Source organism: Neolamprologus brichardi, chromosome 1 (assembly GCF_056152115.1).
Source record: "Neolamprologus brichardi isolate AB-2024 chromosome 1, ASM5615211v1, whole genome shotgun sequence".
Taxonomy (NCBI): Eukaryota; Metazoa; Chordata; class Actinopteri; order Cichliformes; family Cichlidae; genus Neolamprologus; species Neolamprologus brichardi.
Genome location: NC_142104.1, coordinates 14,396,534 through 14,409,831, shown reverse-complemented (window position 1 = coordinate 14,409,831; position 13,298 = coordinate 14,396,534). Strand labels below are relative to the sequence as shown.

The window sequence follows — 13,298 nt, the reverse complement described above, 5'->3', positions numbered from 1 at the left end:
GAGTGAGGGAGCTGATCAGTCGGTCTGCCCGTGTCCTGTGCCGATACTCGCCTGCTGCACCATGAGGGCTAAAGTCTCAGACATGCACAGTAAGGACTGTGTCAAAGTGGCTGTCAGAGTCCGACCGTTCAACAAGGTCAGTGTGCTGATGTTTTCTATAATAACCACTATTTATTTTTCTTTTGTAAGCCTTTGCTGTCTGCTTTTTAAATACTCATATTTTGTATTCTTAAGGTGTGACCCACACTGATATACTGTATACTTTATTTACCCTGATAAATCCTGTTGCTTCTTTTAACATTTACAACGGTAAATAGTAGATTAAATCCACAGGGCTAGTGATTTCAGTCTGAGCAGACAGATGCAGCACGATTTAATAAATAAAATCAAAAAGAAAAAAAATGCTCTGTGGATTTGGGTAATGTAACAAAGTGATCAGTTTTCATAAGCTGTCTCTTCCTTATCTATATATGGACTGACCCTTGTCCCCCAGTAGGACTGTACTGAGTCTGGTGAAAACTGTTTCATAAAATTCAAATTGTGTGTTATTGTGTCTCCTACCTTCCTTTCCACTTACCCTCACATTTTCCTTGAAATCTAAAATAAATGCTTTTATAAACCATTTGCTCTCCCAGCTCTGTTTAGTCTCTCTCCATCATTTCATCTTCTTTTGTTTTCTTCCTTCACTCAGAGAGAGAGGGATGCGGGTAGTCGCTGTATCATATCCATGGTTTCGAGCTCCATCACCATCCAGGATCCACGGGATTCCCAGAACCGACGGTCTTTCTGTTTCGATTATGCCTATTGGTCCCACAGCGGTTTCACAAGAGACCACAGGGGTATCTATGTGCCTGAAGAGCCAGGAGGGAGATACGCTGACCAGGTCAGGTCATAAATGAGCTGGGAGCGTGTTGTGCAAGATAAAATCTAGATGGTTTGGGCAGAATAAATCTGAATGGATATGAAGTGAGTTATAAGATTAATAAGAATTAATTTACATCTCATGAGATATCATCCATTCCCAGGACAGTGTGTTCCAAGATTTGGGAGAAGGAATATTGGAAAATGCGCTGCAGGTAGCACTCAGTCTTTATCTGATACTCTCTATCTCATGTCTCAACTCTTAATAACAAATGATCTAAAATTACATGCGCAGGGTTATAATGCCACATTGTTAGCCTACGGTCAGACCGGCTCGGGGAAGAGTTACTCGATGATGGGTTATGGGCCTAACAAAGGCCTGATTCCTAAACTCTGCGACCGGTTGTTTCAAGCCATCAAAGAAAACCAGGAGAACAGACAATGTCAGGTGAAGGAAAAACACAAGACGATGCAGAATGCTGTGAATGATTCAGTGTGTAAATGATCTAAAATGTGTTTTTTCTTCATGTCCCTGCAGGTCTTTTTCAGTATGTTGGAAATCTATAATGAGCAGGTGGTGTTTGGAGCAAATTCGTTTCTCTGGATATGATGCTACGATGCTATTATGTTTCCTGACTCTTCCTTTTCCTCCCCTCTCTGTCCAGGTGGTTGACTTGCTGTCTCGGGCGTCTCGGACTCCGGGCGGGCTCAGAGTCAGAGAGGAGCAGCAACGAGGATTCTATGTGGAGGGTCTCCGCACAGTCCCCTGCGAGACTGCAGCTCAGGTAGAGAGATGAATGGAAAAAGGATACAAACCAAACCAAACAACTGCACTAGCCAAAGGCTAAGGTTGCAGTCATGTGCAGTTAATATTAGAATCTTTAGGGAATTAAATGCTTTGTGATCTTCTTCAAAGAGAGCCTCACGAAGCAGTCCAGCATGAATCTTTTGGACTCGTCAGGCAGTGACCATCAGCATTCATCAGAGTCAGAAACTAACAGAGTTAAAGAGGACACGGCCATCAGTCTGAGCCCCACCACACTGAGCGATGTCGAAGCATACAAAGGGACATGCTGGTGTTTAATCTAAAAACCAAAAAATATATTTTTGTTCAGAAAAATGTGTTTGCAGGTGGAGCAGTTGATGGAGCAGGGGACGAGGACTCGAACCACTGCCGCCACCCACATGAACGCCAACAGCAGCCGATCGCACATGCTCATTATCCTCCAGCTCAAACAGGTAAAGAGGTTCTGTGCACACTTTTCCAATTTCTCAACATAATTAATACAAGAACAAACATATGTTGTATAAATCTACTACATTTATGTAAGTGGCTGTAACTTCCTGTCAGATCTTCTCTAAAGAGAGCATCACGAAGCAGTCCAACATAAACCTGGTGGACCTGGCTGGCAGTGAGCGTCAGCGTTCATCGGGGTCAGAAGCTGATAGGCTCAAAGAGGGCACGGCCATCAACCTGAGCCTCACCACCCTGGGCAATGTCATCAGGTGACCTGCTGTTTGACTTGATTTACTTTGCATTTGCTTTAGTATTTTTGACACTCTTCCCTCATCTCTCCTCCAGCTCCCTGGCTGATGTTGCGGTGGGGAAGAAGGTCGTCCATATTCCTTACAGAGACTCGGCCCTCACAAAGTTGCTGCAGTCTGCACTGGGAGGCAACAGTCGCACTGTTATGGTATCGGACACTCATTTGATACGAGGTTGAGTCTTTGGAAGATGATTTTAAAGTAAATTGAATATATTTGTTTTCAAGATTGCCACATTGAGCCCTGCTGATATCTGCTATGAGGAGTCTCTCTCCACGCTGCGCTACGCTGAGAGGTACAATAAGCATACTTTAGTTCTTTTTGGCCTCTCCTTTATGTCGTTCTACAACTAACTTCTTGTCCCTCCACCTTTTCCACTTCTTCAGGGCAAAGCGTATCCAGAACCGTGCAGTGGTGAACGAGAGCCCCACCGAGCGTCTCGTTAAAGAACTAAAGGCAGAGAACGCCAGACTGTTGCAGCGTCTGAGCCGTCTGGGCCAGGAGGGACGCAGGGCGAATGACGAGACCAGTAAGAATCAGCGTTTGAATGCAGCAGAATGGGATTCAGCCGGCAAGAGCTGTTGACAGATCGTCTCGTATCTTTGTGTGTTCAGAGGAGCTCCGTCAGCTGCTGACCCACAATGAGCTTCAGATCAGAGCCATTCAGACTCTATGGGAGCAGCATGTGCAGGAGGCCCTGAAAGACTGGGAGCAACAGTATGCTAACATCACACAGGTGCATGCATAGATGCATACGTAGATGCAGACATGCAAAACACACAAGCAAAGGCTGCAAATGCATTTGATGGAGGTTTTGTATGTAGTGTCTTTAAATGGATGTTTCTTGTTTCCCTCGTCCTCACTGGCAGGAGAGGAGGATGATGCAGATGCATCCCTACATCCTGAACATCAACGAGGATGCTCAGCTGTCAGGGGTGGTGAAGCTTTTCATCCAGGAGGGTTAGTCCATCTGAATCTCTCTGTCTCTGTGCCATGATGCCAGATGTATGGTTCTCTCCCTGATAGAAGAAGCTACTAAAGGTGGACAATACCAGATAGTTAAATAGCTTAAACAGCTTAATGTAACAAACATGTTCTGCAGATTTTAACATGTTTGGTGAAATGTTAATCTTTTTATCTTTAGGGGAATGGGACATCGGACTGTGTGACTCCTCCCCACGGTCCATTTGTATCAAGGGTCTAGGGTGAGTTTGCCATCAATGCAAAGAATAAGAAAATTGTCTTTTCTTCTGTATGCATATACACTGATGGGGTCTAAATATTCTTTACATCAGTTTTCTGTCTTACATAAAATTGTTTGTGAGGGGCAGCCAATCAAAAGCTGTTAAAGGCTGGGTATCCATAAAATGAGAGGAGATCCATTAATAACATAAGTAAGGATTATCTTGATGTGTGAATAATGCAAACCGACTGCAGCAGAGTCCAATACTAAAAATATACGGAGCTGGGAAGAAGTCGGATCAGTCCCATTTTTTGTTTTTATGTGCGTTAGCATCCAGGAACGTCATGCTGTGTTCAGGAATGAACAGCGCAGGGTAACGCTGACCCCGATGACAGGAACAAAGGTTATTGTAAATGGCAATCCTGTTTCCCAGGCAACAGAGCTGCAGCACCTGGTGGGTCTTGACTCAAACCTCAATTATATGATGTGGTTGTGTGACATGCTGTTAAACTATACACTATATATATATATATATATATATTTTATCAGGATCGCCTCATTCTGGGTTCCAACTGTACCTACCTGTTCATTGGTTATCCATCAGAGAGATGCGGGGATGACTGGAGTCGCTATGATTACGATTACTTCCAGTCTGAACTGGCTGCAGCTGAGGGCATCCACCTGGGTGAGTGGGAGCGTGAATAACTCCACATGAAGGGCTCTTATTTTTTGAAGGAAACTCACTGAACTCATTATATTATTCATCTGCATGTGTTTAGGTGAGTCCAGTGCTGGATCGAGTCAGACAGACCCCAGTCTGCTAGCTGTCTTCTTTGATTACATCAAATTGATGCCCATGGTGGCTGAGGCCAACCAGATGAGCCAGGAATTGAGCAAGGTAACACACGGCCTCTGGGTGAAAAATTCTGTATTTAACGTGTTCCTAGAAAGCAAATATCTTTGGTTTCCTGTGCGTCATCAGATTCTGGCCATGTGTTGCATTGTGTTTGCAGGGTGTGGAGTTCAAGCTGGAGATTAAAAATCTGGCACTGTCAGATTCAAAAGGCCACGATCTAGAGAAAGACATCGTTGTCAGAGTCACCTCCAAGGGAACCAAGCAGGTTGGTCTGTCCCTGTACGGGGTGTTTTGTCACTTGTGTAAACTGGAGCGTCACTTTGAAAGATTACAATCTTTGCATGCACTCTGCAGGTCTGGATGTGGTCCAAAGCCAAGTTTATTAACCGCAAGTTTCTGATGGAAGAGGTTTACCAGCAGCATTTGGCAGAGCAGAGCGGAGACAATGTATGTTAGCTGAAAGAACAATGTTGATGTTTGTTGGCTTGTATTTACCTTTACATCTCTGCAGATGTTTAAGCTAAATAAAACATGCATATATATATATATATATATATGTTATATTGACATCACATATTGTTAGGATGGTCATCACTTCCTAAAGCATAAACCTTTCCAGACCAGTAACTCTATTATTAAGACTTTTATTTTTTTAGGAAGTAGCCGGGCTGTCAACAGTAACATTACCCAGAGATAAAGACCCATTCTGGGATCCAATTGAGCCTCTTCTCCTGGGCACTGCCCACCTTTGGCTCCAATCGTTGGCCTTCCGCATCCCTCTGGAAGAGCAGCTAGAGGTACAAACTGATATACTCCATACACACTGGCATCTTCATCTAAAAGTATTTTCAGATGACAGTTAAATAAAGTCAGTGGGTGATGATCCCGGTCTGCAGGTGTTGGGGTCAGAGGGCACAGAGGAAGGCATTCTACAAACACAGCTGGTGCCCTGCTCTTCAACTGGACTGTATGTCACACATGCACAGACACACAAACCTTCAGTGCACAGGTATATCAGTAACTAGACGTTCGCACTTTCCAGCCCTCTGGGTGAGGATGACATCCTGATTGACCCATCAGAGATACTGGGTAGACGACTAGACTTCCAGCTGGTCCTGGATCAGTGTTGTGGCTTACGCTGGATCAGAGAGGCCCGCAATCGAGGTGTTCAAATTGGGTAAGGCACATGTGGCTCGGTGTAGAGCACACTGCATTAAATCCTATTGAACTTGGAGATGGAAACCTGGTATATATTTATTGGCACATAGAGGAAGCTGTTAATAATTTTAGCTTTTGAAAAGCTACCGTGGACTCAAGCGTGAAGTCTCCAGTCATGTCGTCTTCTAAAAGAAGAGAGTGGTGAAATACTTTCTTCTCTCCGACATTACTTAATCTCCTTACTCTGTTAGTTTCAGGTTATTTGACTGCAGCCAGCCTCTGTACACTCCAGCTGTTTGGCACAACGTGAATCCTCTGCTGGATCACAGAGTCCACTTTGCCTCCCTCCACACCTCCCAGCGTCTGCTAGACTTCCTGCAGAGCAGCGCTGTGGTGCTGGAGCTCTGGGGCCTTCAAGGTGAGGATGAACATTTTTTTTTATTTATGCCTGAAGTAAGTGAACTCAGTGATAGCTATTATAACAACAAGACATGCTTAATTTTTTTTAATGAACCGAGTGGGATTTAAACATTTAAACTGGATTTTAATTTCATCGTGTGTACATTATACATCACATTATTAAATTTCTCATGCAGATTTAAGAAAAGCCACAGCTGAAATAGAAAGTTTCTTTAAAAATTGCTGCTCAGTGCTTGTTTTCTATCCCAGAGGGCTGCACTCAGTTGAAGTCTTCACTGGAAGGTGTGCGGATGACTGCAGAAGGCATCTTCATCATTGATGAGTCGAGTCCAACAGAAAACACAGTGAGTTAGGCGTTTAGGAGTACTTGTTTACGTTGACATGAGTTATTTATTGTCTCATTTATTCAGTGTGTGTGTGTTTTATCACAGCCTGTAGACCCCTCAGACCTCAGTTGTTCAGTAAGAGCTCTTCAGCAGGACTTAGATGAACTAAAGAGTGTTAATGAATCACTGAGGAAAGAGAATCACAGTCTGAGGGAACAACTCAACACAGCCAGAAATGGTAACTAAAACATACACGAGTTTGTGGTTTCTATTCCAAAGAACTGAAAAAACTACCACACATATCACTTTGGAAGCTTTTGACTTGCTCTTTCAGAAACACACACATTTCTCTCTTCTGGTTTTAGGTGGCGAGGGTGCGCGGAGTCGCTCGGTGCGTCCCAGCTGTGATGCAGAGTTTGCCCGCGCTCTGAAGGTTTTCTATCACAGCATGACTTCAGTAAGAGGTCAGCTGCAGCGCCTGCGCAGACACAGGCCCAGCGTACGTATTCACGTGTTATCTTCTGTCTTAGCATGAGTTAGTGTTACTACAATGTGGACATGCTTAAAATCCTTAAAATAGTGAATCAGCACAGAATGAAATATTGACCTGTTTCCATGCTGCTGTTTTATCACATTATTAGCTCCAAGAGTGAACAATTTTGAGCTGCTGCGTTTAGAAAATTACATCTGCGCTGTAGTTATTTAGCTTATGCCTCCAATAGATGCATGATAACTGAAGCACTGTGAAGGATCTGCAAGTGTTATTGTTGTGAAAACTGTTTAAGGCCAAAAGAATTATTGATTATTGACTAATGAATATGGTTCCGAGAACGGGAGCTGATGTTATAGCAATTTACCAAAACGTTTGATAAATTGCACTTGAACAGATTGAATCCTGCCCATGGATATAACACTCCTGTTTGCACATCATGCAGGATGTTAATGTGCGTGCTTTCCAGGAGGAGTCAGACCTGCTGGGGCTCAGACTGTTTGTGGATGAGCAGAGTCATTTGCTGAGAGACTTCTCGGAGCAGCTGGAACAGAGCGTCTCTACGCTTAAACAAGATGTGGCCGCCATCGTCCGCCGGAAACGAGAACGATCAGGAATCTGGTCTTGACCAGGGTTTTTTTTTTTTTTTAGGAAAGTATACATTTATGTTGACACTTTAATTTCGGTTGAGGGTATGAAATGAGCAGACCCAGGTTCTTACAAACTAAATTCTTTGTTTGGGTAAATAAACATGACGGGGATCTATTATGATGTTCCTCATTTTCTGTCATATACACTTTTCAAATGGTACATGCTTGTGTTAAAGCTGGAAAAACCATTGAGATAATGAGGTACCTGAGAGCCAAAACCTCAGAATTCAGTTTTTTCTACTCTTAGCTCCAAATATCTCAGCTAATATCTAATATCTGAGGCACAGCAGCTCCACTCACTTGTTTTAACAGTCAAATTAACTGAGGGGCTGCAAGCGCTCAGTGAAATCAAAAGGGGCTGTTTTGAAATATAAATCATGCAAAGCTACTCTAATGGAGTTTAAGAATAAGAGCATGGGGTTAGAAATGAGGCCTAACAGATTAGAATTAGTTCCCATTAATGAACACTACATGCACAGTGTGTACTTTTTGTCTGTAAAATGAAGTTTATTCTGGTGGATTATTATTTTAGTACGCTTGGTTAACAACAATGTATATGCAAGTCTACTATTAAGAGTAACTACAAGTGAAGTCTATTTAAAAAAAAGTTTATTAGACTGCATGTATAAGACATCGTTACAGTTCCAAACTGCAAATAAATTAAAAGGCAAAGACAGCTCAAGTTTCAAAATTCACAAAATTCTTACACATTTTTTTAAGCATCATTAAAAATCCATTGTGTTTTCAAGCTAATGTAGTTCACTTTGAAACTGTATCACTGGATGACAGAAATCTTCCTCGTGTCTCACTGTGGGGGATTAATGTTAACGTAAGTGAACAAGATAAAGATGTCAAACAGCTGAGCGAGATCGTCTCTCCTTATGTTGAGTTTATGACATATTTACGACAGCGTCTCTCACTGCAACGCCTAATTTGGAGGTAAAAAGCACAACGGTTGATGTTTGTAAGCAGTCACGGCTTGTAAGAGTACAGACAGTTGCTGTAGGTCCAAAAAAAGATTAGCGTGGGCACATTTACAGGAGGAGAGGCAGATGTGAGGCAGATTAGTCATCAAACAGTACAGAATTTATAAAAAAAAATAAAAATCTATGTACAAGAAATATGCAGGCAGACAAGCTGACAGCACGTAGCTGCTCATGAGAAATTTAAAACAAGACAGAGATGAGAGGAGCGAGGCAACGGCGAAAGGCAGAGGATAAGCCTGGCTTCAACTGAAGAGGTAGACTGTGGGATAGAAGGACAGTTACAGATATTCTACGGCGAGGAGAGATGAGATTCTTCACAAATAAGCACCACATGTTATTTTTTATCAGAACTGATCATGTTAGGTTTAGGATCAATATCTTCCTTTCCAAAAACAGCACCCAGTAACATGAATGTACAGGTACAGAGAAAGCTGAGGGTCCAGGTGAGGTAGGTTAATCAGGTTTCTAGGATTAGGGACCAAACGGAGCTCCATGAACATGAAACAATATTCATTTCCTTTTGCTCAGAGTAGAAAATAAATGTCAGAGAACATGAAGCACAATGAACATTTCTTTTTCTAATGTTGGACTGTCAGTTGTCTGCACCTCTTTGGGCAAGTTTGAGCCTGAGGAACAGGACTACAGATGATCACAGAGCATGTACAGGAGCAGTTTTGGTGTTTATATAGTACATTGGTGATTATTGCATTTAAAAAAAATCCACTTCCTTCCTAAAGGAAACCCATGTGAAGCACTGCTATCTGTTTCCATTTAAAATTACAGTCCTATCTGTGCAGCCATGGGGTTTGAATGCACAGATTTTGTTCTTACCTAACGTCAACCAGCTTTCTTTTTCAGAGGGTAAAAAACACGGGGTTGTATGTTAATCAGATTGTAAAGCCACAGGAGGCATATTTTAGATTTTTACCTGCTATTTCGTTTATTCTTATAAAACACTGAGCATGCATTTGTTGTGTAAATTATTATCTCGCTTGTTTAAAAAGTTGCCTTATCGCTTCTTTGCCAGGTTCAAGTCTCAGTGCAGACAGTTCAGAAGACAATATAAAAGATGGACGTGGCTTCCAGTTGTGAATGCCTTAAACCTGCAACCTGTTTTATGGTCACCAGGGGGCGATAGCTGTGGTAGCAAAAAAAACCTTGGGGTTTTCTAAGATGACCTCTGGAAACACTTTTCTGCTGGGTTTATTGTTTCAGCCACTCATTTGAGATCACGCTGAATAAAAATAACTTGTGATATAATAAGAATAATAATGATGATAACTTGTGATTAACAGGATGTTAGCCAATGAGTGTAGTTTCACAGTCAAACCGGCTTTCTTCCATCACATCCAGTTTCAACAGCAAGATGGCTCATCGAAGCTTCAAGGTGGGACTTCACAAACTAGTGGGTGATTACATGGTAGCTATGTCCATCTTTTATATTGTATATGTCAGTACTTCAAAAAATACTTTTTTGGCTGACTTGAAATAAATATCTGTGCATGTAAATAAGAGCACAGATCATCCATTACAGCCATGGCCATATTTGATCACTCTCTGAAACAACCCTTTTACATTCATGGCTGGAAAACGTTTCGTCTTTCAGCTCCCTCCTTCAAGCTCAAGGGGAGAATTAAAATTTAAAAACACATCACTAGTCATGTCTCCATTTCCCACTTTCACTCACTCACACACACACACACACACACACACACACACACACACACACACACAATGAAGCTTCCAGCAGCAGAAGACAAACTTCACAGTATAAAAATAACTCAATAAACCACAGAGAGGTCCATAATTTCACATTAGGCCCATTTTTTTTTCCATTTTCTGAAGCCACGCAAAGACAAACATCACTCATTAAGAGCTGCAATCCAGAGCAGTGGAGTCGGCAGTGTTTGGGTATTTAACATTATATTCATATAGGTCCTGAAAGATGATCACCAATATATGGATGATGCCACTATCAACCAGACTGAGATACACCTTTGTCAATGTCTGTTTGTTTCCATTGCTAGCTTTCCCTGAATAATGTCTCGAGTGTCACCAAAAGAGGACGGGGATTTATTCCTGTTGGCTCAGCCTGTTGAATCAAGCAGACCAGGTGTAAACTCAAAATAATTCAGTGAGCAAACTGGTCCACCTTACAGCCAAACTCCATCAAAATTTAGAGGAGTCATGGTTACTGCTCACAAACAACCACAGATTACCAACACAGCACTCAGAGACACATTCCCCATCCTCAAAAAAGAAAACACACAAACAGACTGCTGTGTATCTGCTTCACGTCTCCATCCTTTCACTGATCCAGTGTCTCAGGCGCTGGCGCCTTCGTTCTCAGCCGCTCGGCCGTCACTCGCTGTTGTTCCATGTGTGATGAGGGTAGGTGGCGCCACAGACACGTCTCGCTGGCTGCTGTGCCTCGAGTGGCTGTCTATCTGATGGAGGCTGCTGTGAGTGGAGAGCGGATGGTCGAGACGTGGATTGCTGCCATGGAAACTGCCATGGAAACTGCGGTCCTCTGTACCTCGGTAAACCACGGTATCGCTCCTAAGAGGAGAAGCAATGAAAGAAAAGCTGAGCTTCAACTGATTCACATTGTCTGAGAGGAAGCGAGAGCATCGTGGATTTCCTGGTCTACCTGTCATCTCGAGTGCGCCGCAGGCTGCCGTGGTAGCTGGCCTTGCTGTGGACGCTGCTGGCCTTACTCCTGGTGGAGGAGGGGTGCCCGTGGTGAGTTCTAACTGGTTCATCAAGGTCGTCTAGAACAGCCAAGTGGGTGGAGGAGGCGTGTGTGGAAGTACCCTACAGGAGGAGAGATCAAACACATGTAGCGCTGAAACCGCTGAGATGAAAGATTTATTTTAACACCCGACACCTTTGCACAACGTGTAAATATTCAAATCCAAAAGGCTACATCTTGCTCAAGGCTCTGTGTACATTACTCCAGCATAAGACATTCATATCTTTTGGATCTTGACTCAAATCTAATGACAAGATTATGCCTCAGGTTATTACTTTTATTATTTAGACACCTAGCCAGGTTCACAGGGGTTGAAAAGCTTCATTGATGATGCGGCTAAATATCATCAATGAAGAAATATGTACATGAAAACACCAGTCCGATTAAACCTTTATCAAAGCTTCTAGATGCTGACAAAAAAGACTGCAATAGGCATACAAGATACGATCTTTCATTTCAGTCTTCTCTTCCTTTCATCAGTTTCAAATGAGCTCAAAGCCGTAACCTGTGGACATTCATGTTTGAACTTTACTCCCAGGGCACTTATAAATAATTCCTTCCTGCTTTTTTTTTTTTTTTTTTTTTTTTTAAAATCACTGTTGTCTTTGCAGTCCTACCTGAGTGGATGTCCCTCTGGACTTCCTAACGATGGGGGTGTTGGGCTCACGCAGCAGAGACTGAGCAAAGTCTGGCTGCTCTTGCAGCACCTGGCGAGACTCATTCACCCCACTGCTGCAGAAAGAAAAAGGTGAAGGAGGTCAGAGGTGGGAAGTTTTTACAGAGGGGACAAGTCGCAGATAAAATTGGAACCAAGAGACAGATTGGGGGGGAAGGAGTAGGAAGACATTTAGGATTCAAGAAGAAATACGGGAAAGAGACAAGAAAACAGTTGACAAGGACAGCATAGGGAAGATTAATGATTAATGTGCTGTTGTATAGCAACGTGTCACCACAAAAGGAAATACAGTAGAGATACTAAACCCCTGAACAACTGAGAGGGAAGGAAAATTGCACGTGAAACAAAGTACAAGATACTTCTAAGTGCATAATTAGATGTGATAAACTCAATTTAGTTCTCTCGAACATTAAAAGACACACAGTCTCTTCTTACTCTTTGCGCCTGCGTCCATGTAGGAAACTGGCCCACTCAAAACAGGTCTTCTTGCTGCCCACCCAGAAAACAGAGGGGATCCCCACCACGAGCATCATCAGATATTTAATTAGGAACAAAACCATGGCCGGCCTGCTGGTCTCCTCAACCTGAAAATAAAATAAAATGCACAAGTTAATGATGCAATCATCTAATCAGCACAGCATGGAGTTTTTAAAAACACAGAGTAAAGTGAAGCAGAGGACAGAGAGGAAGAGAACAAAGGCTTTGATTATAATGTAGGCAGACTAATTGTGCAGTAGAATATTTCCTCGACAACTAAACATGAAAGATATGCTAAAAGCTTTGGATCCACCAACATTTAACAAACTAAAATCCTCAAACACCTTCAACCGAGCTGTTTGATGGATCTCCCAGCAGAGGGCAGAGATTTACAGCAGTTCTTGGTCCTCTTTTTATTGAATATAAATCCCAGATTCTTAAGAAATACAACAAACAGAACGCTGTGTCGTTCAATCCCAAATCATGGTTTCATCTGTCCGATAAAATTTCACTCTGGGAAACCATCAAACACACTGAGTACTGTGTTAAAAGGTTTTTGTGGAAAACCATTATATTGTACTTTAGGTGGCCTTTAAGATATCAAATTCTTTAAATTTTCTTTTTAAATTAAGATAAAAATCTTCCTAAAGATGCTATTAAAGCAATTTACCCTCACTACAGTGAGGGTAAATTCCATAAGCAGCTGAGCCTTTTAGTGAGATAAGAGGTTTCTTGTTTTTGAAATCCGGGCCAGAAGAATTTCCATTTATTAATTAGCTTAAGTCTCTGTCACCCATGCTGAGATGAAATGTGTCTTATTTAGATCATCAGATAAAACGAGAAGCCCTGGGTCTTCAGTAAATTACCACCCGTGAACACACACAAAGAAAGAAACTCAAATGAACTTTGACACCACAA

General features: G+C 42.3%; 2 protein-coding genes across 2 annotated transcripts in view; one reads left to right on the top strand and one right to left on the bottom strand.

Moving 5' to 3' along the window:
* The first annotated feature begins 61 nt into the window (after positions 1 to 61).
* Positions 62 to 7,500, top strand: kif28 (kinesin family member 28). The gene is made up of 27 exons (XM_087834343.1): positions 62 to 136; positions 692 to 883; positions 1,026 to 1,076; positions 1,157 to 1,309; positions 1,400 to 1,435; positions 1,527 to 1,646; positions 1,993 to 2,100; positions 2,213 to 2,367; positions 2,444 to 2,555; positions 2,634 to 2,701; positions 2,793 to 2,935; positions 3,021 to 3,142; positions 3,276 to 3,366; positions 3,551 to 3,611; positions 3,920 to 4,043; positions 4,139 to 4,274; positions 4,369 to 4,487; positions 4,603 to 4,710; positions 4,800 to 4,892; positions 5,102 to 5,242; positions 5,342 to 5,412; positions 5,488 to 5,622; positions 5,855 to 6,021; positions 6,273 to 6,367; positions 6,455 to 6,587; positions 6,715 to 6,848; positions 7,309 to 7,500. Exons 1-27 carry the CDS (start codon positions 62 to 64, stop codon positions 7,465 to 7,467), a joined length of 3,102 nt encoding a protein of 1,033 aa, XP_087690469.1. The 3' UTR covers positions 7,468 to 7,500.
* Positions 7,501 to 8,087: 587 nt separating this feature from the next.
* fzd3b (frizzled class receptor 3b) overlaps positions 8,088 to 13,298 on the bottom strand; it is a 32,274-nt gene continuing 27,063 nt past the window's right edge. The window contains exons 8-11 of the mRNA XM_006779917.2: positions 12,339 to 12,487; positions 11,845 to 11,959; positions 11,126 to 11,289; positions 8,088 to 11,034 (exon numbers count right to left, since the gene is read on the bottom strand). Coding sequence (XP_006779980.1) covers positions 10,800 to 11,034; positions 11,126 to 11,289; positions 11,845 to 11,959; positions 12,339 to 12,487 — 663 coding nt within the window. The 3' untranslated portion in view covers positions 8,088 to 10,799. The remainder of the gene's footprint in view (positions 11,035 to 11,125; positions 11,290 to 11,844; positions 11,960 to 12,338; positions 12,488 to 13,298) is intronic.